Source organism: Manis javanica, chromosome 7 (assembly GCF_040802235.1).
Source record: "Manis javanica isolate MJ-LG chromosome 7, MJ_LKY, whole genome shotgun sequence".
NCBI classification, from domain to species: domain Eukaryota; kingdom Metazoa; phylum Chordata; class Mammalia; order Pholidota; family Manidae; genus Manis; species Manis javanica.
Genome location: NC_133162.1, coordinates 98264309 through 98289026, shown reverse-complemented (window position 1 = coordinate 98289026; position 24718 = coordinate 98264309). Strand labels below are relative to the sequence as shown.

Sequence of the window (24718 nt, the reverse complement as noted above, 5' to 3'; positions counted from 1 at the left end):
CAGGTAAATCACAGAAGGACGACAATGCCTGTGGGAACTCCTTAGGAGTGAGTTGCTTGCCCAAGGAACTCCATCTGTCCAGGTCCTCAAGCAAGGAGCTAGTAAGGGATAGTGGCTAGAAAAATAGGGATCATAACCTCACGACCACCAAGAGGTGATTGTTTGTCAAGGAAGAAGCACTTTCAGCCACCAAAGAAAAGGAGAAACAACTCACTATGGAAAATCAGAACTCTTTACATGTTTTCCTCTCCCTTCTCCTCACTGCAATGCCCAAGAACAAGAACAATAAAGAAGGAGGAAGAAAGTGAGCAAATACCTCATTCCTCCCCTTGAAATCTTTGAAGAGAAGCTCCCAGTCTGTTCTAAAGAAAGCAGGAAGATTTGAAATGATGTGAGATTGACATGTTCAATAGGCTAGATTTTTTAATAACTAAAGATGACAGAAAAACTATAGAATCAAATGAAATATTGTTAAGGGACCTCACAACACAGCAGGCACAGGAATCTGACAGGACCCGCTAAGAGTTAAAAAGTCAAGCTCTACAATTTTTGCTTTCCAGTGAGCCTGAGATCCGTCAGTCAGACCAGTTCCAGGCTGAGTTGGTGTATGAGGGAGAAAATCATCAATAAATATAGAGATAATCTCAATATATTTTAAACTACCCCAGTGCAAAATTGGGACACTTTTATAGAATCCTAGGTTCAATACTTCAAGTCTGAGGTGAATTCAATGGCAATTATAAGTGCCCTGATACCATTAATGAATACTTGATATAAAACATGTAATTTATTAATACCATTAATAAATAACTGATACTTAAAATATCCCAGTGTGTCCTGGACAGAGATGAACAATTCTCTCCCTTACCAAGTCCACATGAATGCTGCTGACAAATAAGTCTTCTAAAGGCATGACTTTGATCACCCTCCACCCTTTTCAAGAGCCTGTATTGTCATAAATTATCAAATTATGCCCAAGTTGCATCCTCTTATTTAAGGGTTGTATGTGTGATTGGTCCCCACATTTCTTATCTTTACTATTACCCAACTCACCTCAAAACTTCTAATGAATCTACACTCTTGGTCACAGGAGGTTCAACCCTACCTTAGACCTCTGTTACACAACCAAATTCTATCCAGGCTGAGCACCCAGCTCATATACCCCCTGTTCTTGGCCTTTCATTACCTGCTCCAGCCAACAAAACTGCTGGGTAGCAGTCATCACAAACTCCGAATATTATACGGAAAAATCTTTATCCACATTTGGTCCATCCTCTCCTCTGTCCATAGTTTCTCAAGTAAGCTCCATCCCTACCTTCTCTCATTCAAGAGATACTGTGGATCATCTATTACATGAATTCTTCTCAAACTAAACCCACTCCTTCTCTCAAACTAAACTCACTCCTCCTCTCCACCACCATCCTCGACACCTGTTTCCTCTTCATTCATTCTATGCAGCACATCCCAAGCTGGAAGTTTCAGAAGCATCCTCTACTCCTTCCTCTCTTGTAATTCTCACATCCAGTGGGTCACCCAGTTATATGAATTCTTTCTTAGAAAACAGATCTAAACTCACAGTTCTAGCCCCAGGACCTTCATAATATCCCTATGACCCATTGGAACAGCCGCATGATTGATCACCTCACCTCGATTCCCTCCACCACTGTCAGAGAGGTCTTCTCAAAACAGAAGTCAAACATTTATCTCAGGCCTACTTATCTCCAGGTGCTGTGCTGGGTAATGGAAGTCTGAAATGGAAAGAAGATGTCTATGACTTCCACCAAAAGTGTGAGCTTCTGAGAGTGGGAGCTCTGGCTAATTTTATTTTATGTTGCCTACATCTAGCTCATCACCTGGCACATCACCACTTGTTAATAGATACTAGTATGAAAGACTGAGTAAAAGAACAGAAAGTGTTAAGTGTGGGTGGTCACCGAAGAGAAATGAAGAAGGCAAAACAGCTGAACCCAGGCAATAAGTATAATACAGGGAAGTACAATAAGTAGTTTGATAAATTGCATAAAATCAGTTGGTAAAGAGTCACACTTCTCAGTTTTCATTGTAAGAAAACACAGAGTCAAAGGAAAACGACCACTATGTATACTTTTCTAGTACCATTAGCTCCATTGTAATGACTAATCTAAGAAACTTGGAGGAAGATGGAGGAAGATGGACCATTGTGGAGGCTAATAGCAGCTGCTTCCCTAAATTCATTCTCCAAAAGTAGCCCATTTTCAAAAATATTTAAGAAAATAAGTTGACAGGTGGTTGTTAAAATTCCTATGAAAGGACTATAATGTGGATCCCAACACTACCCTGGGAAATATGGGGTAAGAAAGCATGGGAGTGGGGAGATCTTGGGTTGTACTTATGAAAAATAAGGAATCTGAAAAAATGATGTTAACAACTAAAATGTGGAACTTAGCAGCTTCTGGTTGGTAGTCACTCCCTTCATTACTCTTTATGGGTTATTTAGGAAATGGTTATAAACTGTATTTCAGAAATTCTCCACATGCAATTTGGTATTTTTTTATTGGATCCTGGGACAGAAAAAGGACGTTAGTGGAAAAACTGGTGAAATCTGAATGAATCTTTAGTTTGGTTATTTTAACAAATGTTTCATGACTGAGTCATTAACAGTAGGGGAGATTGGGTGGAGGGTAGGATCTTTATAACATTTTTGTAAATCAAAATCATGCCAAATCTTAAAATGCACTAAAAATAAATCCCAATTCTGAACTCTTATTTCCTCAGCATACGAGATAAACAAAGGTCAATCTGTGAGTCAATCAATGGTCAGGCTGGAGAACTCAGAGGGAAGGTAGTCAAAGGAAGTTGTCTTTGTAAAGTTCTTATTCCCCCTACCCCTACCATATTCAAGCCTCACTCCCCAAGCTTGACCCAGCACCCACAGCCTTTCTCCCCTCAGCTGCTCTTGATGTCCTGTATTGCTTTAAAATGATATATAGAGGCTTGTCTCTGCCAGCCTTTCCTACTACCTCAGACCTTTGTGTGGCTGACTTTCTCTCCACAAAAATACCTTCCACCCTGACTAGCATACTGCCTTGTCCCCTACCCATCTTTCTCGATTATATTACAACATCTTGCTTTTAATATTTTCCCAGCTTTTAGCTCAATGTGAAATTACTTGTTCACTTACTTGTTTTATTTTTACTGATTGTATTTATTACTTGTATTAGGACTATTTAATAACTGTCTCCCCCTCTCTGAGCAGCAGCCTCCCTGGAAACTAGCACCTTGCCTGTCTTATTCATTGCTGGCCCCACAGCCCAAAATGGTACCTGACACAGAGTGATTTTGTTTTATTTTATTTTTGTTTTTAGTAATAAATGAATATACTTCTTGAAAAAAAGGTTTTTGTTATGTTCTTCTGTACCCCTCACAAGTTCCAAGAACCACTGCAATAATACTTTGGAGAACTGTGGCAATGTTCCCTAAAATGATCTCTCATTTTCACATCCATGAATTCTTTGAAGAGGACATTTCTTAAGCACCTGCCATCTCTTTAGTACAATGCAGAAATACCAGGAGCCAGAGTCAAGCCACATGAAGGGACAACACTCTGCTTATTTATAGTAATAAGATCTTTAGTAGAAAAATAGATATGAGTAGGTGGAGGGAGAGTAAAGCCAGTAAAGCCCACCAAATGGGACTCAAAGTGTTACCTGAATAAAACCAGAGAGCCAGGAAAGACTCAGAGAGTCAGTGCTTTTTGCAACGTGAGTTCAGTCCACATGCTCTGAATCTGGGCTGACCTTGAGACTTGCTCTAGCTAATGTAGGTGAGAGAGTGCAGACACATGAGACAGGCATTATGATTAATTTTCCTAAAAATGCTGAGATGTGAATAGCATAGTGGGAACAAGAAGGACTCATCTTGAGGCTAAAAGGAAATATTTGGGGGTTAGATTCCTTACATATTCTTTGGTGATCAGCCAACAATTTATCTTAAAGCAAGGCAAGCAGTCTTCACTGATGTGTTCCTAGTACTTGGGATTAGCCACTATCTTGGAGAGGAACAAAAAGTTTATTCTACAGAGTTACCTAGAGGACTGGCCACAGACAATGACATACTGTCTCTCACCAGAGATACACATCAAGAGACAGCCTGACAAGCCAGTGACTCCCAAATCTTTACATTTATCCCATTCTTGAAACTCCTTAAAAAACAGAATCCCAGATTTTAGGTGCACCTCCTCTCTGAGGTTGCCCACACTACCTGTTCTTCAAGTGTGTCAGTCTCTCTGTCCTACTCCAGATAAGTAAGGAGGGGCTACTAAGAGCTCTGATTTGGGCCTGCAAGTTCCCATTGCCTGGATGACCCAGATACAACTGCAGCTATATGATCATGCTCCTTAGTACCCTGCCTGAAAATCTTTTTTTTTTTTTTTTGCCTTTAAGAGTTCTTGGAACATAATCTCACTCCATCCAGTGCTCTGTGGCTCCCCCAAATCCTGGGTTGGTAGGGATCTGATTACCACACTGCAGATTCAAGAGGACACCACGTGACACAGGCTTTAGGAGTTGGCAAGGGATTATGTCCTATGCTGAGCGCAGTTCAATGAGCTTCCTTTTCTCCCTCTGTTTTTACTTCCTCTCTGTTTTATTCAAGTAAACATGTTTTCATCTACCTTAACTCCAGCCCATTCCTCCCTTAGAGAGTATTCAAATAAAACTTTCATTCTGCTTCACCACTGGGTCTCTGGCCTTCCATTTTTTGTTGCAGTGGGGATAAGAACTGAGAACAAACTCAACCCCCATAACGATAGCACTTTTTAAGTTACAACACACCATAGAGTGGTTACCCTTGTAGGAATCAGCATTTAAAAGTTCCTAGAGAATCACATAAAAAGTCCTAAGGCAGTGGTTGGATAGAGTGAGTCAGTTATTTCTTTATCAAACTCTAAACAGTTTGTGAAAGAGACTGATTTTTTTCCCCAGTAAAGTGACCCTTTATTTCTTATTTGAATGAAAAAAAAAACTACATGCAAATCTTTTTATTTTACAAACACTTGTCTAAGATTTAAGAACCTCAAGTGAAACTGAAAGAATGGTTGGGTAAGGCATGGTCCCTATTAGGTTTAAGTGTTTCTTGTAGGCAGGTTAAGAAGCAGCAGCTCCATTCCCTGCCCTGCCTGATGCTGGCTCAGTACCCACACACAGTGAGGATCCAGTGAGAGGCTCCATCCCGACCCAATTCTGAGACCAGAGTGTTGCCCTTTCTTGACCTTCCCTTATCACAGAATTTACCATGATCATTAATTTTCCTGTCTTCTCCACTAAACTCGGTTAATTCCATGAAGGGGACCATGTCACTCTTTCCCACCATTCCAATCACAGTTCTTACTTAGCACACACCTGTGAAAGGTGAAATAGAATGGAGTCACTTGTATCCAGGGGGTTGAAAATGGAACTGGGAGGCCATAAAGGAGGTGGACCTTATGCACGTCCTCACCAGGTGGAACCATGAACTTCTGAACTGGTTCAAACCCCAAATATCCCAAGGTCTCTGCCCAGATCTCTGCAACTTGCTACAGTAACAGACTTCTGCTTTGGGATAGCCTTAGCAACCAGTATCTCAGCCAGGACTGTTGCCTCCTCGGACACTCAGGCTAGATAGAAGAGGCACTCCTCTCTCTGGACTGGCTACTTTGCCTATCAAAGGTAGGCTATGTCCTTTACTAGCTCTAAGAATCGGCTGTGCCTGGAGGAACACTCTCTCCTTAGTCCAAAAGAGTTTTTTAGATGTCCAAACATTACACACAAAAAATTTAAAATTTAAACAGTATAATGTATATATACATATATATATTTAAACTGAGATATATATATATTTAAACTGAGATATATATATATTTAAACTGAGATATATATATATTTAAACTGAGATATATATGTATATATGTGTATATATAGGTGTATGTGCATGTGTCTGTGTGTGCATGCCAGTTTAAATCTCTGACTCTTCTCTTAACCTATTTAAACACCAACAACTTAAGCATATAGTGGTTTGTCTGTTTCCCAGTGCAATTCAGTATGATCTCTCAGTAAATTCTTTCAGATTTTATTCAAATTTCCTCCCAAATTTCTTCCTCTCCCGTCTTCCCTATGAAGGTATCTAATCCCCAAGGGCTCATGCTCTGCCACTCCAACTAAAGTTAATCCAGTTTTCATTGACTCTTCCAATTGTTGTTCATCTCAAAAGGATTACTGCCAAAGGAAATTCGAGCCCATTGGGATCAGTTTGTAAAGAAAAATGTGAATTCCTGTGTGAACTAACCTAATTTAACATTGGTAACATCAAAAAAAAATTAAACACTCTGCACCCTCTCACCAACAAAAGAGATGCCTATTAGTGCGCCAGACTTGTAACCTCTGTTGTGGACTCCTAAAGGGTCCATGGGTGAATTTGGGGGATTTATAAGCCTCTTTTTCAAACTTCATCCAATTCATTAATACTGTAGTGAAATCAATTTAAATGCATAGTAGTCAGAATTTTTAATGGACTAACAATAGAATAATTTAGGACTAAATGAATGGAAGGGAAAACATCAGAGTGAAACACAAGGGTAAGGATATTGCTCTGAAAAATGTTACATTAGGGACACAGTGTGGTCATACATATGTGTTAAATTTAGGTTGTACTGAATTTCTCAAATAGTCCGGGATCCAAAGAAGGCAAAAATATAAAAATGGAGGCTCCCTGCGGACCTCCGCTCTGCCTAGTCAGCCTCCTGCAGAGGTTCAGCCTCCTCTGCAGACTCCCAGCCTCTGCTCTAGCAGGCGGCACGGCCATCACGTGACCCCGGCGCAGGGCTGAGCCTCCGTTGCCCCAGGGGGCGCTGCACAAGGCCGCCCAGGTTCACGCGCCCGGAAGCACTTTCACTCCGCCAACAGCGATCGCTCCCTATGACGCACTTCCTGTTGGCTGAGCTGCGCACGTGCGGCCGGAGAGGAAGTGACGCTCCTGTGGAGTAGCCGGGCTTAGGCGCCGCAGCTTCGCCGACGAAATGTCTCATCTGCCGATGAAACTGCTGCGCAAGAAGATCGAGAAACGGAACCTCAAACTGCGGCAGCGAAACCTGAAGCTACGGGGTGAGAGGCGCGGAGTCTCGCGGTGGTGCGGCGGGGTGCTGAGGGAGCTCAGGCGTGGGCCGGGGTGCGCTGCGGCAACTGCTGGCCAAGCGGCGCTGTTCCGGAGGCGCTGCGGCTCCGCGGTCGCGCCGGCAGCTCCGTGTGCTGGCCGCGACTGGAAGGCAGGCTTGGGCAGCGCGCCGGCTACCCGCGTGGCCCCAGCCTTCCCCAGTCCTTACATAGTCAGAGCGGGAGGCCTCTTAGACCCTTCTCCGGGCCCCCAGCACTGGTCCCGGCTAAACCAGCCTTTTCCGCCGCACCGTTCCTCTTCTGACTACATCGCCACGTTCAGGCCCACCTCATCCCCAGCCCCATTTCCAGTCAGACAACACGTGGGGCTTTCTGCTCTCCACGCACCTACCTTTCACATCGTGTGATGTCTATATGGCTTCTAAACACGCTCGGTGTCACTCCTATCAGAGCTTTCCTGATATCGTTACCGTCGCCTACCCACCTCCTCTCTGTCCCTCTCGATTTCTCATTTTCAGCCCTAATGTCGAACGCGAAATCTCATGAACTATCTTCCCATTACTCCTGACTTTAGGTTACAGGTTACTTAAGCGCTTCTACACATTTGCATCCTTAACAGATACTTACATTAAAAAGATTCTGCCTGAATATCACCTTTCTTACCTGACTCAATTGCATCCTTACCTTCCTGAGTGAGAGCCAGAGATCTTGAAGCTACCTTAACCTTTTTGGGTCCTGTGTAAGAGACAAACCCCTGAGGGAAATGTTGGCGGCATAGTGCCTTACTCCAGTTCATTTTCAACAGGTAATTGAGAGAAATGCTGGAGGGAGAACAAGTTTGTAGATTTTAGGAATAATGTATTTGAAGTTCATTTGTGTTTCCCGTTCCAGTAGAATAGCATAGCCTTACCACTTCCTGGTAGTTAAAAAGTAATAATTAAAAGATGGGGTGGTCTTTTTCCATATATAAACAGGGAAACTTTTGTAAAGACACTCAGGCATTTCTGTATAATAGATACAGGGACAAGTAAGTGATTTCCCCAACAAAATTTTCAATTGCAATCTAGAAAAGCTGAGGTTGAAGGTTTTGAAGTAACATATAAGAAGCAGTAGTTGTGTAAATAAGATGTCTTTTTTAATACATCAATTAGTCATGTATTTATCAAATACCTAATATTAACACTTACTGTTTTTACCTACCATTATCTGACCCCATCTATTTAAATATTTAACCTCTGAAGTCTTCCTGTCCCAGACTCTTAACTCCTTAAGGACAAACATAGTTTTTCAAAGTTTTATCAGTGCAGTTTTCCCTTTTCCAACATTTTTCCTTAAACGAAATTTACTGTTCCTGTAGTAGAGCACCATACAATTACAAGCAGTTTTAATAATGTGCATAGAAGACAACTAAAAGCTAATTCATTCTTATTTGGGATTCCAGTGATTCTAAGTAAGCCTCCCTTTCTCTGACACAATGTGTGTTCTGTTTTTAAAAAGGGGCCTCGGATGTGAGCCTATCAGAAACTCAAAATGGAGATGTGTCTGAAGGAAGAGTGGGAGGTGGAAAAGTTAAAAAATCCCTGAAACAGTCTATGAATGTGGACTCGTCAGAAGTCCAGTATGGAGATGTATCTAAAGAAACAGTGGAAAATGTAAAACTTAAAAAATCCCCCAAGAAACCCACCACATTAACCAATGGGGAAGCAGCAGTGCAGTGTCCCAATTCAGAATCAAAAAAGAAAAAGAAGAAGAAAAAAAGAAAACTGGTGGATGGTGCTGGGCCTGGTAGGTACTTCATTTGGTCACTAAAGGAAACATGGGGGTGGAGTGCATTTTAACTTAAAACAGCAGTTAGGAAGCTTTTGAATAAATGGAACATTAATTTCAAGTGTGTAGAAAGGCCAGAACAGTATTGGGTGGGTGGGGAAGGTATGTTCTACTTTCTTTTGGAAGATGATTAGATTTGAATATGTTTAGGTGAAAGGATAGGAATTTTAATTGAGATGTGAGCAAGCAGAGATTTCAAGGGAGGCTAGAACAGGTGTCAGCAAATATTCAGCTTTCTGCCTGGTTGGTGAGTGAAGCTTTACTGGGACTCTGTGGCACCCCTGTATTTACTTGGTCTTTACGATCACAGAAACCTTACGGCCTACAAAGCCTAAAGTGGTTTTTTTTGTCTGACTCTTTCTAGAAAAAGTTTGCTACCACCTGGTTAGAATATCCTATTCATCTGTCTTACCTGAAATAAAGGTTTCACTTAGAAAGGAGCTTTGAATTTTTTTCAAACAGGCATGCTGCCTACAGAGTAATACATTGGTAGCTTATGAGAAATTGTTTAAACAAGAAGTGGACATAGAGTAGAGCATGAGGATTAGACATTACAGTTTGGATTAAAGTGATTGTAATCCTGTTTTGAAATTAGCAGTGCTTTAGGATTCTTGCTCTGAGTATACCTAGGGAAGTAGTATTATTTCTAATGAAGCATTGAATCACAGTGCTGCAGGTATTAATGCTGTTGGTAAACTGTAAGAACTCTTTTAACTGATAAGCCCTGAAGACCAGTGATGATAACTATGGAAGTCCTGCATTTCCAGAAGGGTGGTGGTTGGGTTCAAGGAGGAGGCCAGGCCTATGCCACAAAGAGTTCTGAGACTTCTGGTCTAAGTCAGTTCTGTTCTAACTAGTGTCACTAGCCACTATGAACTTACAAAAGCCCAACATGGCAGTTAACCCGTTTAACCCAGAGTGGAACATTTGAGAGCTTGATGGGCTAGGACTGGAAAGGTACTTTGGAAGCACGTTACAGAACTCAGGGTCGTAGAAGGAAAAGGCCAGGCAGCCTTACCTTCCTAATCCTTACACTCAAGAAATAGGCTTGGTTCATCATCCCGCTAAGTAGGTGGTGCCACTCTCTTTGTAGTCTGTCTCTGGTAACATGAAGAGCCTTTGGTATTTCTGTTCATATTTGGGATAAAAATAGATTTTATAGAAAATTTATCTTTAATGGCAAAGGAGGAAAAATCAGTGCTTGTTATGAGTTTTTTAAAAAGCACATGGCTTTTTTCCCCCTCTGAAGGGTATAGAACTTGGCGTAATTAATTAGTATACTTAAATTGTTTGGCTTTTAAACTTTTCTTGATCACTTAAGATAGTATAATACATTAAGAAGCCTAAAAGATAAAGTTTTCTCAAATCTGCAAGTTCCCCACTTTTTAAGTATAACCAGATCTTAGCCAAAATAGACATTCTTAGAAAATTAAAGCTGGAAATGTGTTAATGTTTTGGAAATATGCCTCTGTATCACATATCTTTTATAATCTCATTTGGTAATTTTAAAAAAATTTGGGGGATTTTGTCCTTTAAAACCAAAGATACCAAAAAAACAAAAACTGAAGAAAAAGAAGAATCTGAAGATGGTGTCCAGGCCCCTGAAGAAACAGGAAACAGTGTGGGGAAGCCATACTCAGAGGAAGGTGGCAGTGAGGGGCCCAGCCTGCCCCTGGGACTGACAGGTAACTTCCAGGTAGATCTCAAAAATGTCATGTCTCTCTGGGTTATAGGATTGAAGGGTTCAGTTGTGACTTAATTTACCTGGGGAAGTAAGTATTGACAAATGTTTTTATATCACGCTGCTGCTCTTTATCTTCCATGCAGTGTCTTAATTCTTTGTTCTTTCTCTTTTTCTGCATTCCTAACACTGTTTTGATATGTACACAAACAGCTTCTGGGGTCTTTGGTTCCTTAGTATGGGAGTTTCTGAAGCTCATTACATGTTGTAGGAAAATCATTGGCCTGGGGCTCTAGAGACCAGAGGTTTACACAGGCTCCCTTACAAATAAGGAAGGAAGGATGGAATTAACTTCTGGTGGGACTTGTACCATAGGAACACCTTTAGGCCTCTGTTTCTCTACCTGTAAAGTCAAGAGTTTGTACTAGAACCATTTACTCCTAACCAGAAATGTCTACTTGAGTTGTTTGGCTTGGATGTTTTGTTTGTTAAAATATTAAAGCCCAACTGCTTAATCAGAATTGCAAAGCTTTTGGTAATATGTCTCAGCCCAGGGCAATTTTTCCTGCCAGGTAGTGTGACCACCTTATCCTGGTTTGCCTGAACCTGACCAGTTTTCACATTCACAGTCCTGCATCCCATAAGCTCTTTCTCTCCCAGGCAAACCATGAGGGCTGGCCACCAACATTTTTAATGGTCAGAACAGGTAACAGGCTACTGGCCCTTAGTGGAGAGATGACAGGCATGCTGCCAAGCATCCTGTGATGCATAGGACAGCCTCTCACAGCAAAGAATTATCTAGCCCAAATGGTCAGTAGTGTCAAGGCTGATAATACTTGGGTTATAGCCAGGGCCTCGTGGTGTGAGGTGGGGTGCTCCTCAGGTGATCTTGATGCCTTCCCCTGCTGGAAAAGCACTGCACAGTTTATCTGTGGGTTCAGCTAATGGTCTGGCTATTTCTGATTCTTCTCCATTGTCTTTTTGGAGCAAGACTAACTGCTCTTGATTGACTTAACACTCAGTTTTTGTTAATGTAAATGTTTTTACTTTTTATTTTAGATTTTTCTCTCCAAATTTCCCCACCCCCACCAGCCTTACCTTTTTCATTACATACAAATCCTTTGATTGTACCTTCTCTCCATCCCTTATTTTGTTACAGTGTACACTATGGACTGTAAATCACACAGCTATCAGCAGTGGAGAAACTTCAAAAGTATAGGGACTCTCATTGTATAGTAGTTTATGTATTATCATATATATATAACCATTTATTAATATTGTTAGGGTTTGGTCTTTTCTTACTGGGAAAATCTCTTCTAAGTTTGATTCCAACCCAGTAATGCTTTTAATCAAAACTAATGTACTCTACTATGGCAGTAGCACCTGTTAAAAAAAAAAAGAAGGTAAATTTGCCAACAAACTCTCCCATTTAGGAGCTTTTGAAGATACCTCATTTGCTTCTCTAACTGATCTTGTCAATGAGAACACTCTGAAGGCAATAAAAGAAATGGGCTTTACAAACATGACTGAAATTCAACATAAAAGTATCAGACCACTTCTGGAAGGCAGGTATGATTAACATTGATATTTGGGCATTAATATCTCTGTTTTTAGTGCTAGTAGTTTGGAAAGAAATGCCAGTATGTTCTGCTGATATTGCACTATGTGTAGGTAACTTACCAATCTGCATTAAAGGCTTTAATTTACTGATGTTTGGAGACAAGTGTTCATTTCTGTTTTATAGCTTGATTCTTATTTCTGAGTTAGGTATTTAGCCCAGGTGATACAGCGATAGATTTCAGTGATAGAGAAAGATTTCAGTGATAGAGAAGGCAGAGACTATGACTTGTTCGTGTTCTAGTGTGAAACATATGTGATAGTATATGGTAGGTGTTCAGTAAATACTTGTTGAATGAGTAGACTAAATTTCTCTCTCCTCCTTTCCCTTTAACTATCTAGGGATCTTCTAGCAGCTGCAAAAACAGGCAGTGGCAAAACCCTAGCGTTTCTCATCCCTGCAGTTGAGCTCATTGTTAAGTTAAAGTTCATGCCCAGGAATGGTAAGCCTTCGGTCCTACTGTTTCTGCCAGTATCTCACTAAAAGCTAATTGTAGTTGTTACAGACCCATGGTGATAACTACAGTTTGACTTTTATCGTGTTTTGCTTTTTAGGAACAGGAGTCCTTATTCTCTCACCTACTAGGGAACTTGCCATGCAGACTTTTGGCGTTCTTAAGGAGCTAATGACACACCACGTACACACGTATGGGCTGATAATGGGTGGCAGTAACAGATCTGCTGAAGCCCAAAAACTTGCTAATGGGATCAACATCATTGTGGCCACACCAGGCCGTCTCCTGGACCACATGCAGGTAGGAGGATGCTATTATGTAGTTGCTGACTTGTCTCATGTGAAACATAAATTTGACAGCTAACAGTTCTTCTTTGTCCTTTGTCTTGTTAGAATACCCCAGGGTTTATGTATAAAAACCTACAGTGTCTTGTTATTGATGAGGCTGATCGTATATTGGATGTTGGATTTGAAGAAGAATTAAAGCAAATTATTAAACTTCTGCCAAGTAAGTAGGTTGTGTCTGCATGTGGTATTTTGCAAAGTAGTTGTTGAAAGTCAGTGGGGGTTTTTCCTGTGTGAAAACTACTAATACCAGAATTTTAATAGAGCCAAGTGATGTAGTTGTGCCAGTCAACCTTAGAGGTAGTTTGCAGTATAGACATTAAACTTACTAGTTACTTAATATAATGGTTTTGGCATTTTAGAGGCTAAAATTGAAGTTAAAATGGTTCTAATATATGTCTCATCCCCATCCACCCCCTCCACCCATCTTACTTTTTCTTACCTCATCTGGCCCTTCCTAGGTGTGAACTTGTTCCTTTCTTTGTTGTATTTGACTTGTCATACCTTTGTTACAGTACTTGCAGCATTATAAATTAATGTCTGTAATAAGGCAATGATCCCATTCATTATACAGTTTGTCTTTTAATGCTTTGTTGAGGTATACTTGACATAATCTGTACCTTTTTTAAATATATAATTTGCTAAGCTTTGACATGTTTACACCTGTGAAACCATCACCAAAAGCAATGTGGAGAACGTCTCCATAACCCTCCAATTTCTTGTTGTACCTTTGTAATCCCCATCCCTCACGCTCAGTAGGAACAACCCTCACCTACCATCAGCAGCTGCTCACACACAGATCTCTCCCTGGTGACTGTTGATAGGCATTCCGTCCCCTTATATCAATTTGCATTTTTTAGAAGTGTTTACGAATAGGATCATACAGTATAACTCTCCTTGTCTAGTTTCTTTTGTTCAGCAGATTCTTAAGCAATTCGTCGGTGTATCATTAGTTCTTCAGCATTCTATTCCATTGTATGAATATACCACAACTTGTTTATCCATTTGGTTGATGAATGATTGTGCTGTTCATAGATTTTGGCTATTATAAATCAAATGGCTATAGATACTGATGTGCAACTGTTTTATAGGCATATATTTCCTTTTCTCTTGGGTAACTAGTTACAGAATAGCTAGTGTATGTTTAACTTTACCATTTTACAGGACCATCAGCACAGCAGGTATTAAAGCCTTGAAATTAGATACTGTTAGCCCCCAGTTTTGTTCTCTATTGAAATTGCTTTGGCTATTCCTGTCCTTTGCATTTCTATTTAAGTTTTAGAATAATTGTGTTGATTTCTACCCCCTAAAACAGCTGGTTTATTGTTTGTCATTGTATTAAATATAGATCATTGGCAGAAGACAGTATTGAGTCCTTAACTGTGAATAAGGTATATCTCCATTTATTGGCTCCTTAATTTCTCTCAACAGTATTATAGTTTCAGTGTAGAAGTTTTTCACATGTTTTGTCAGATTTAAGATTTACCCCTAAGTATTTCATTAAAATTTCAGTTAGAAATTGTTCATTGCATGTATATAAAGTACTGTTGATTTTGTATATTGATAACTGTATCCAGCAAGGTAATTAGTACTATATGCACCTGAATTGCTCAGTATGACCCTCTAGATGAAGCTAGCCATTGGATTTTGTACATGGGTAATCATGCTGTCTACAAATAAAAGGATTGTTAATTTTTTTCTTGCCTAATTGCACTGGCCAGACCTCTAGTACAATAATGAATAGAGGTGCTGAGAGTAGACATCTTTGTCTTATTCCTGATCTTAGAAGAGAAAGCAATTCAGACTTTCATCATTAAGTATGATGTTAGCTGTTTTTCTAGATGCCTTTTATCAGATTGAGGATGATCCCTTCTGTTCCTAATTTGCTGAGATTTTTTAAATAGATGTTACATTTAGTTGAATGTTTTTCTTTTTGTTTGTTAATGTGGTTGGTTATATTAGTTAATTTTCAAATGTTAAACGAACCCTGAATTTCTGGAATAAAGCCCACTGAGCCAGGATGCATTATCTGTTTTACATCTTACTGGATTTATTTAGCTAGAGTTTTATTTAGAAATTTTGCATCTACACTCATGAATCATTGGGTCTTGGTATCAAGGAAATGGCTGACTTCAAAGAATAAGTTGGAACATAAAACTTGCTTCATGTCCTGGAGTGTTTGTGAAGAATTAGTAGTATTTTTTCTTAAAAGTTTGATAGAATTCACCAGTGGAGACCATTAGGGCTGACTTTTTCTTAACCTGAAGATTCTAACTGCAATTTCTTTAGTAGATAAAAGGCTATTCAGGTTTTCTGTTTCTTCTTGAGTGAGCTTTAGCAGTTTATCTCAAGGCAGTTGTCCATTTCAGCTAAGTTCTCAGATTTATAGCCATAAAGTTATTTCATGATATTCCCTTAATATCTGTAGTGACATCACATCTCCCATTCCTGATAGTTCTACTTGGAGCTTAGTAATTGTGAAGAAATTCTAAATAGATTTCCCTGAAAGATTTGCTTCTGTTTCAGCACGCAGACAGACCATGCTCTTTTCTGCCACACAAACTCGAAAAGTTGAAGACCTGGCGAGGATTTCTCTGAAAAAGGAGCCGTTGTATGTTGGTGTTGATGATGATAAAGCTAATGCAACAGTGGATGGTCTTGAGCAGGTACTTTCTGTCAATATCTTAAATCATAAGGCTCTTCTTTGGTGTCTCCTTATAATTGGAGGGTCATCCAGAGCAGATGGGTTAATGAACTTTTAATTCAAAGGTATTGAACTTGGCTATTGGGTCTCTGTCTCTCCTGATATAAAGTATCTTGAACTCTGAATACAATTTGATCAACTCACTTTACTTGCCACATGAGAGACATTAATCACTACTAATTGTAGGTGCAGTTAAAGAAAATTTTTTTTGTCTAGTAATCTCTTGCTGTAAGATGTGAGTTATAAGAGACTGGTTTCAGGCTGTAGCTGTGGAAAATTGGAAATGAGGTAAAAAAGACCCATCTTCATGTGAATTCGAAACAGTTTTAAGATTGAGTTGTTTGGTGAATAAAATGTTTACTGTAATGATTTAACTTAAAAACTTTTCATTGGTTGTATAGTTTTTAAAAAGTGTATTTACCCATCTTGTTTCCTTATTTAGAATGGTACAAATAAGCTGTGGTTTTTGAGATCTGGCTATTAAAGACTTTTTAAAAAATGAGTCATTGATATGCCTTGAGCATTCTAGTTAATAGAGGTATTTAATATATTATGGGGTGCAAGAACTACTGATAATCACAAATATGAAAAGTATCCAGTAATTGCTACGAGTAAAAGGAATTAAAAGAGTTAAAATCAGTCTTCCTTTCGGAATGCTTTGTTATAATGCAAGCAGTAATCTTGCAATAGGTAAGGAATGGTGTTTATCTGTTTTCTCTGCCAAATTATTTTGGTTCATGAAGCTGAAGATACCAATTTGATTATTTTGTGTCTGTTTACTTGAACCACTCCTAGGGTTATGTTGTTTGTCCCTCTGAAAAGAGATTCCTCCTGCTCTTTACATTCCTTAAGAAAAACCGGAAAAAGAAACTGATGGTCTTCTTTTCATCCTGTAAGTCTGTGAAATACCACTATGAGTTGCTGAATTACATCGATTTGCCTGTCTTGGCTATTCATGTAAGTATGATGAGTTTATTAAAAACAGGGTTATGCTTGTTATGTAGATTCTGGGGTTTGAAGTATTGCTCTCTCCTCCCAACATGGTTCTAAGTAGTTTGTTCAACACTGGGCCATTGATCCTGTGTGGAGGGAGCTTTACTGGGTGTGGAGGGGTCAGGACTACAGAGGAGTAAGAGAAGCTACCCACTTGTGGGAGAAGTTATGTAGGCCAGGAAGTAAACTGCAAATAAAGCAGGTCAGAAACCCCACAGAAACAGCTTTGTGGATGTCCCAACGCTAATGGACATTTTGATTTGATTCTAGGGAAGGCAGAAGCAAAATAAGCGTACAACCACATTTTTCCAGTTCTGCAACGCAGATTCAGGGATATTACTGTGTACAGATGTTGCAGCTAGAGGGTTGGATATTCCTGAAGTCGACTGGATTGTTCAGTACGACCCTCCAGATGACCCCAAGGTAACTGGTATCCTTGGGATTTCTCCAGAATGGCTCTTAGGAGTGCAGTTACTCCTCAGGGTCCCTGAAAAATACCATATTTCACATTCCAAGGTTCATCTCTTAGGCATTCAAGTCACATTTCACTGTACAGTGATTGTAGTATTTTTCTGGTACTAATAACTGTTTAAGGCGTTTGCAGGGCCCAGAGGGGGTGTGCAAAGAGATTTCAGAGACAGGAGGACTTAATCAGTAGGATTCTTAATATGCTTGGAATGATTTATTAACAGCAGTTGTCTGAAGGAAATAAAATTTGTTTAGAGATGGATAAGATTCTGTACTGTATATAATTTTTATTAAGTCTTTTCAACAATAGATACACAGATTGTCAGCCAGCATTTACATGTTTCCAAAAGCTGTTTTGAAGATGAAGCATACCAATAATAGTCATTTTCATAGATCATTTTGTAGAGTTTGGTATCATTTTATAGAATTTGAATGTCACATCCAGCTTTCCTTCAGCCTCAGTCATTGCCTTATTACCTCTTTGGAGAGTTGGATGCACAGGAGTGAAATAATGGACTGGCTCTGGTGCAGGGTTATCTGTGTGGCACAGGCCGCAGGGAGGGTTGCAGTCTCTTAGAAAAGTGCTGGCTCAAGGCACTTTTGTCCATTGCTGCTCAAGGCCTGGATGTGCAGACTGCCCCAGGCTCCTGTGGAAGTCAGTGTATTAACTCAGGTTTTCTCTCTCCACCAAAGGAATATATTCATCGTGTAGGTAGAACAGCCAGAGGCCTGAACGGAAGAGGGCATGCCTTGCTCATTTTGCGCCCTGAAGAATTGGGTTTCCTTCGTTATTTGAAGCAGTCCAAGGTAAAGGTCTTTGCTGGGAAAAATCTTAAGTTAGAAACAGATTCTTCTCTCTGTCGTCCTGCTCACCTGGAACAGTGGGGTGGGGATCCCCGTTCACTCCCTACGTCTTCCTCCATCTTGTCTCTTTACTGTCAACTCTGTTTTACCTTTAATCCCCTGGGCAGTTAGCTCTTTACCATCTCAAGTGTTTCACTAAAAAAATAATTTTATCCTGAAACCCATTCTTCTGTCATTGCTTTAGCATGGCTACTACCTATTGCCTTTTCTTCAATCTGCCATTTGAAAATGGTTTATGTTTTCTACATTCACTCTCCACCCTTCCTGGTCTCCAGTCCACCCTGATCTGGCTTTGGCCTCGGTCCATCCCACCAAATCCAAATTCTTTGGAATCGTGAGGAGCCTTCTTGTTGCAGAACATGGGAACATTCCTCAGACCTCCTCTCGGACCCTGTCTCCTCACTGGCCTCCCTGGCACTGTCTTGCCAGGTGGCTCTTCCCCACTTTGCAGCTGGGTGCGGTTCCTGGAAATGGCCCTGTGCCTCTTGTGCTTTTTCTCTAGAATGCTTTGGGGTCAGCTAGCCAGCATCTCTTCTGAGAAGCTGTCGCTGCCCTCCTGCCCTCCTTTGTGTTCCCACAGCACAAGTGCTCATCCTTCTGTCTTATATGCCCTGTGTCTGCAGCAAGACCACAGGCTCCCTAAGGGCAGGGCTATGACCTGGGCAGCCATTTTTCTCTCTAGCTGGGGGAAACTAGGTCTAGCACTTTTCCAGTTACCTGGAAATAATAAGTGATGATATAATAATAAGTGACGACTAGGATTTTGTGGTCACCGTGATTTCTGGTGTCAGAAACCCTAGTCACAGGGCAGTGTGATATTAGGGCAGCTCTCTCGAAGTGGAGAGGGGCTAGTGGTCCTTCTAACTGGAAGCATCAGGCTGCTGTATGTCATGTCCATGGATAACCGTACTTAGTGGAAGGGGCTTCGTTAACTCCGTGTCCCTATCCAGTTCTTACCTTTCCTTTCAGGAAGGTCCCATAGCACAATTCATGTGAAATTTGCAGACGTAAGATAAGACTTGAACACTGGCATTGGGAGACAAGAAGGAGCAGATGCCTGTCCTGAGGGAGTTCCACAGGCCTGGTTATTCTCCTGTCTCTTCATGCCTGGTCAGTGGTGTTAAGACCACTGATTGGCTCCATCGTGTCTCAGCTTTGCCTAGGACACCTTTTGTCACTTTTCTCATTCACGTAAGAGACAGTGTTTATCATTCCTGCTTTACTAATCCTCATGCTTGTTTCCTAGGTACCATTAAGTGAATTTGAGTTTTCCTGGTCCAAAATTTCTGACATCCAGTCTCAGGTATGCTCCTTTAAACATCTGTAAGAGTTGTAGCCTCATTTCAGTACTGCCTTGGAGTTTGTCACTGGCAGTCATTGTCCTTCAAGATCTTTCCGTAAGGTGAGAGATTTGAAGTGGGTGAGCTTAGGTTTCTTGCTGTGCTGGTTACCACATTCCTGTACTCTCTGCCTCGTTTCAGTTCATATCTTACCAGGACTTGGGTCTTAACCTTACTGCGGCCTGATTTTGTAAATATATAAAGCTGGGAACAAGTGTATTACAACAAATATTTTTTATAGAATGCTTTTGTTCTAATATATATGAAATTTGCTTTTCTATTTTATTAAAACCAATGTTTCTTTCATTTCAGCTTGAAAAATTGATTGAAAAGAACTACTTCCTTCATAAGTCAGCCCAGGAGGCATATAAGTCATATATTAGAGCATATGATTCCCATTCTCTGAAACAGATCTTTAATGTTAACAACTTAAATTTGCCTCAGGTTGCTCTGTCATTTGGTTTCAAGGTGCCTCCTTTTGTTGACCTGAGTATCCTTTTCTTTGTTATGAGAGGAAGTGCCTGGGTCGGTGTGTGCCCTGACTGAGAACTGGAGCCCCAGGTGTTTGTCCTGGTCACCGTTTGTCAGTGCTCGTGTGGAGTAGGGAGGGCTTAGTGTTCAGAAACAAGACATCTGTCAGCTTGGGCCTTGAAAGAGACAAGGAGTTTGACTGGCAGACAATGAGAAACAGAGATTGCTGGGCATTGTGGGAGAGGCAGATGAAAATCAAGTGTCAGTGCTCCTGTGGTGGTAAGGCTTCACTGTCTGAGGTCCATGCAGGCAGGATATCCTGAAAAGAGAAGGTGGGCCTCACAAGCCTCTCTTCGTCCTAGAAACATTGAAGGATTGCATACCAGGAAGTTGCAAGATCAGAGGAACTTATAGGCAACTGAAGATATAAAGGCAAAAGAAATACCTCCATTTACTTCTGTTGCAATGTGTAGTGTGTGCTTTATCACATTTTCAGCTGGAAAAACTAAACCAGCTTAAGTGAAGCCTGCCCATTAACACTGTGGCAGTAACTGCCCATGGGACTAGAGGACTGTATTTTGGGTCTCTCCATCCCTGTCGTGGGTATCATGCAAAGGTCTGTTGTATTGAACACATGTAGAATCCTGTTGGGTTAAGTATTCCCAAATCAGCTCCGAGGAGAGGTGAAAGTCATTTGTTTCAACACTGGGGTATTTTTTAATGTGTTCCTATAAATCTGCTGATTTACCTTCTAACCACTTAGAAGTAATTGTATATTCAGTTTCATTGTGTGGAAAGAATACTTAATAATGACTATTACACAGGGATTGAAAGCCATTTTAGTCCACTGTGCTGATTTCATCCACAGCACCAGGTTTTCATAGTTCAGGGAAAGATTTGGTGGAAGGACAGTAATGTACGTGCTGGTTCTCTGTAGACATTAGATTGGAGTTCATTATCCTTGTGTTCTTGATTTCCTTAACAATCCCCTTTAGATGTGAACAGCAATGAAGGCAAGCTTAAAAAGAGGGGAGGAGGTGGTGGATTTGGCTACCAGAAAGCCAAAAAAGTTCAGAAGTCCAAAATCTTCAAACACATTAGCAAGAAGTCCTCCGACAGCAGGCAGTTCTCTCATTGAAGACACACTTTCTCATCTTGAATAGCCTTGCCTGGATTTTTTTCCATTCCTCTAACAAAGGAATTTATGTAGCTTGAAGGTTTGGACTGATCTATTGACCATAAATTGATTGTCTTGGGTTGCAAGCACTGAGCACTGCTGTTTACAGCAAGTCTTTTATTTGGGGGATGTCAAACAGAATTCAGTTTTTCTTGATTGCCTATGGGCAAAGCAAGAAATCTTTTTCATCTTTCATATGGTGGTTAGAAAAATTTTAAGTTTAAATCTTTTTACCCAAATATTTGTCACTGTTTTTATATGCGTCTTTGTACCTTTTCTTCCTGGCATCTGAAATCCTGAGGCATGAATTGCAGTACTAACCTGCCGAAAGAGGCAGTGACCTTACACACTGGGCAGGTACTCGTGGTGGTGATGCAGAAAGTTGTCTCGGCATGTTTTTTAGTTTTGGTGGTTTCCAGACCTTAAAGGTGACTGTTGCCCTCCTGAAAATGCTGCCATGTAAAAGGGCAGAGACCTCGGGAAATTATCTAAGCACCTAAGGTTAAAGGTGGCATTGATTTTTATGAATATCAGATTTTAAAACAAAGGCCTTATAAGAAAAAAAACCACAAGCAGTGGTGACACCTCATTCAGATTTGTTTCAGTGGTTTGGATTTTGGTGAGCCTTTCCAACTCTGTAGAGTGCTTAGAAGGCAGAGCATCTTTTTGAGAAAAATTGCCTTTTCCACACCTGTGAAACAAAAATAGATTTATCATGAAAATTGAAAATGAACAGAGGTCAGAAAAAGCAACAAAGAATGGTTTAGTCATAGTCTTTATTGTATGAGCTCTTGATCTCTAATGTGCTTTATGTGTTTTATGTGCTGTGTTACAACTATAAAATGGTTATGGTATTTAGTAGCATTTCAGAACCAAAGTTGATAATATTATATTACTGTGGCAGTTAATATTCATAGACTCTTTTAAATAAGTACACTGAGAACATCACATGTAAAGAAAACAGTCTGGTAAGTAGCATTCCAGTAGTAAAAGAAAACAATGATATTCTGCATCTGGGCTTAACCACTGTCACCGTAACTGGACCTGTCCTGGACTTTTATTACTGGACTCCTGGCAAATAGTGTTTGTCTGTGTGGTAACTTTTTGTTTGTTTCAGAAATAATGTTGCAAAAAATACACAAAAGTCAAGGGAAGAATATTTAATCACTAAACAAAAGTAAATACTATCAATATTTTGGTCTATGACCATCCGGTGTTTTGTATACACGCTTTTTAATTTTTTTTTTATCAGAAGTGAAGTCATCCTATACCTGTTTGTAACCAGCTTGTTTAATTTTTTTCCTGTGTCATTAAATAATTACATGAATTTTGTATTTCTTTTAGCTGTATTTTGCTAACCTTTGCTTGGTCTGCCTGGGTTTGGACTCTTAAGATACCTGCTTGTCCCAGACCTGGCTCTCCTTGCCTTATCCTGTCTAGTGCTCCTGTTCATCTTGCCATTGTTGACCTCTTGTATGAGTCAGTCAGTCTAGAGATTTTGTGAGAAAAGTTTATAAACAGAAGATTGAAAGCTTGTTTTCTTACAAAAAAGTCCTATGTGAGATTCTGCTGGCAGGATGATCCAGACTATGGACATCCAGACAAGCAGCCCTGACAACCTGGGCAGAATTCAGATGCTAGGAGCAGGTCTCTAGCAGATGAGGACAGGACAGCATGGTGCTGGGCTCATTTGCATAAGAAAGGGTCACCTGTGGGGTCATGAACTTGACAAATGGGACTCTGGATTCAGACAGAAGGTAAGGCAGCATGGGCAGGGAGCCATGCAGATACAAATTTTGGTCCTCGGGGCTTCAGGGAGTAAGTCACTGTTGTGTCTAAATGTAGTCTTTAGTGGCCAGGTCAGTGTAAGAGCTAAATGTAAAACAGCCAAAAAAGAAACCTGCTTATCCAAAAACCGTAGTGGTTAAAAATGAATTCTCTGGATTCAAATTCCAGCTGTGCCTCTTAATTTTCTGGGCCTGGTAAATGACTAAAATAAGAGTAATAAAACCTACAGTACAAGGTGGTAAGAATTGAATGAGCTAACAAAGTGCTTTTAGGACAGACAGCCTGCAGGTACAGAGCACTCTGCCCTTGTTGGCTACCTTTACTACTTAGGTACATCTCGCGTGAAAGGTTTGCTGCCCAAAGGCATCAGGTACAGGGACTCACCACAAGTCCTGAGCCAGCTCGGGCCTTTGGAAGTACACACTGAGGGGCTCTGACAGTCTGGATTCCCTGAAATTCTGAAGGTCAGACAGGTTTTGAAAGCACTGAAATCCTATAGAACATCCTAGGACAACTGTCACATCAGTTAATGGCAGTTTTCAAGGCCACTGATTTGTCCTGGGTATTAGGTGGCAGCAACTGTGCTTTGGATGACCCTCAATCGGGAATTAAAAGCCTACTAGCCACCAAACTGCAGAGAACACAGATGCATGTGGGCAGGCCCCTCATAGACGCCTGTTTATAGTCTAGAGAAGGTAAAGTGTGATAAACAATTACAATATTGTCTTCAATGCAATGGATGCAGATACATAGAAGGATGTCAACTATTTGTAAGCCTGGCAATTCTGCATTATTAGGCTCTGGGGGGCATTAGTTGATGAGTAGTTAGAGAACATTCTCTGCTATAAAAGGCGGGCTTCTGTTCTGGGAAGTGTGTTCCCAAATGCTGTACGTGACAGACTGGCTACAAAAGAAATACCAAGATTTTTAAATGTTTTCTGGCTCCATGCCCAGGACACTCTTATTTAGGTTTTGTGGTGGGACAGAGGACTCTAGATGATTCTCACCCACTGCTAGATTTGGGAACATTAGTCTAGAATCCATTTGCAATCTCTTAAGGAAATCTCTTAATGTTTTCATCTTGAAAAGTGAAAATGGCCAACACGAAACCGGGACAGTATGTTCAGTCATACGCAAACTAGGTCAGCCTGAAAGAGACAAATAGGCTTGCGCTTTTCAGAGGGAAATGGCTGTGCTTTTGCCTGGATGCCTTATGTGGGAAGAAGCTGTAGGACAGCATAACAACCATGGCCCCCAGGCCTCCCCCAGCCAACCAGCCTGAGGATAACCCGGCAGTGTAGCATGCAGTTGGAATTCATTGATGGGTGTCAGCACAGGAGATCAAACTGGTTTGCCTTGGCCCCATGGCTGAAAAGAGCATCCTCCCCTCTAGGACTTGTCATCTTCACCTGTGATTTAAGGGGGATGCACAAATCTGCAACTAGATGACCGCTGTTGTGGACATTATTTAAAAGGTTGCCCAGCATCTGACTTGGCTGCATTTGGAGACAATTCATTCGAGCCTTGAGTCAACAAGATCCCATCCCCATCAGGAAAGCAGCAAAGCCTCCCATGTAGCCATGTCTGGCCTGTAACCTGGTTTGGGCCACAGATAACCTGCTCCAGACTGACTCACATACTAGTTAAATGAAGCAGAAACAAGTGATGGCTTCCTCATCCAGCTTCCAGAGGCAGCCGTGTTGGGAGCAGGAGGTGGCTCTTGCTGTGACTCTCAGCACAGTCCATACTGCCAGGCTGTGTGCACGACTGGCTGTGGTCCTGCCCATTTTCCTCCTATCTGCCCTTACTGCTGCCTGTTGTCCGTGTCTGGGTCTCTAGCCATCTATCATCGTTTCGACAAATTC

At 40.8% G+C, this 24718-nt stretch overlaps 1 protein-coding gene across 2 annotated transcripts; it reads left to right on the top strand.

The window, feature by feature from the left end:
- The first annotated feature begins 6951 nt into the window (after positions 1 to 6951).
- DDX18 (DEAD-box helicase 18) lies at positions 6952 to 22392 on the top strand. 2 transcript variants are annotated; one of them, XM_017657205.3, is made up of 14 exons: positions 6953 to 7115; positions 8622 to 8909; positions 10496 to 10636; positions 12066 to 12201; positions 12592 to 12692; positions 12805 to 13004; positions 13097 to 13211; positions 15575 to 15714; positions 16548 to 16709; positions 17016 to 17168; positions 17907 to 18020; positions 19324 to 19380; positions 19730 to 19907; positions 20884 to 22392. In XM_017657205.3, the coding sequence occupies exons 1-14, from the start codon at positions 7031 to 7033 to the stop codon at positions 21024 to 21026; spliced, it is 2013 nt and encodes a 670-aa protein (XP_017512694.1). In that variant the 5' UTR covers positions 6953 to 7030; the 3' UTR covers positions 21027 to 22392. The 2 variants fall into 2 exon arrangements, with proteins under 2 accessions (XP_073097436.1, XP_017512694.1); XM_073241335.1 differs by lacking the exon at positions 19324 to 19380 and having other exon boundaries at positions 6952 to 7115.
- Positions 22393 to 24718: the final 2326 nt, after the last annotated feature.

Excerpts from the sequence above, each read along its gene's own strand:
- DDX18 (XM_017657205.3), top strand. The coding sequence starts at position 7,031 with ATGTCTCATCTGCCGATGAAACTGCTGCGCAAGAAGATCGAGAAACGG. Across the intron at positions 8,910-10,495 it reads GGTGGATGGTGCTGGGCCTG|ATACCAAAAAAACAAAAACT; the intron begins GTAGGTACTTCA and ends TTAAAACCAAAG. Across the intron at positions 17,169-17,906 it reads ACCCTCCAGATGACCCCAAG|GAATATATTCATCGTGTAGG; the intron begins GTAACTGGTATC and ends TCTCCACCAAAG.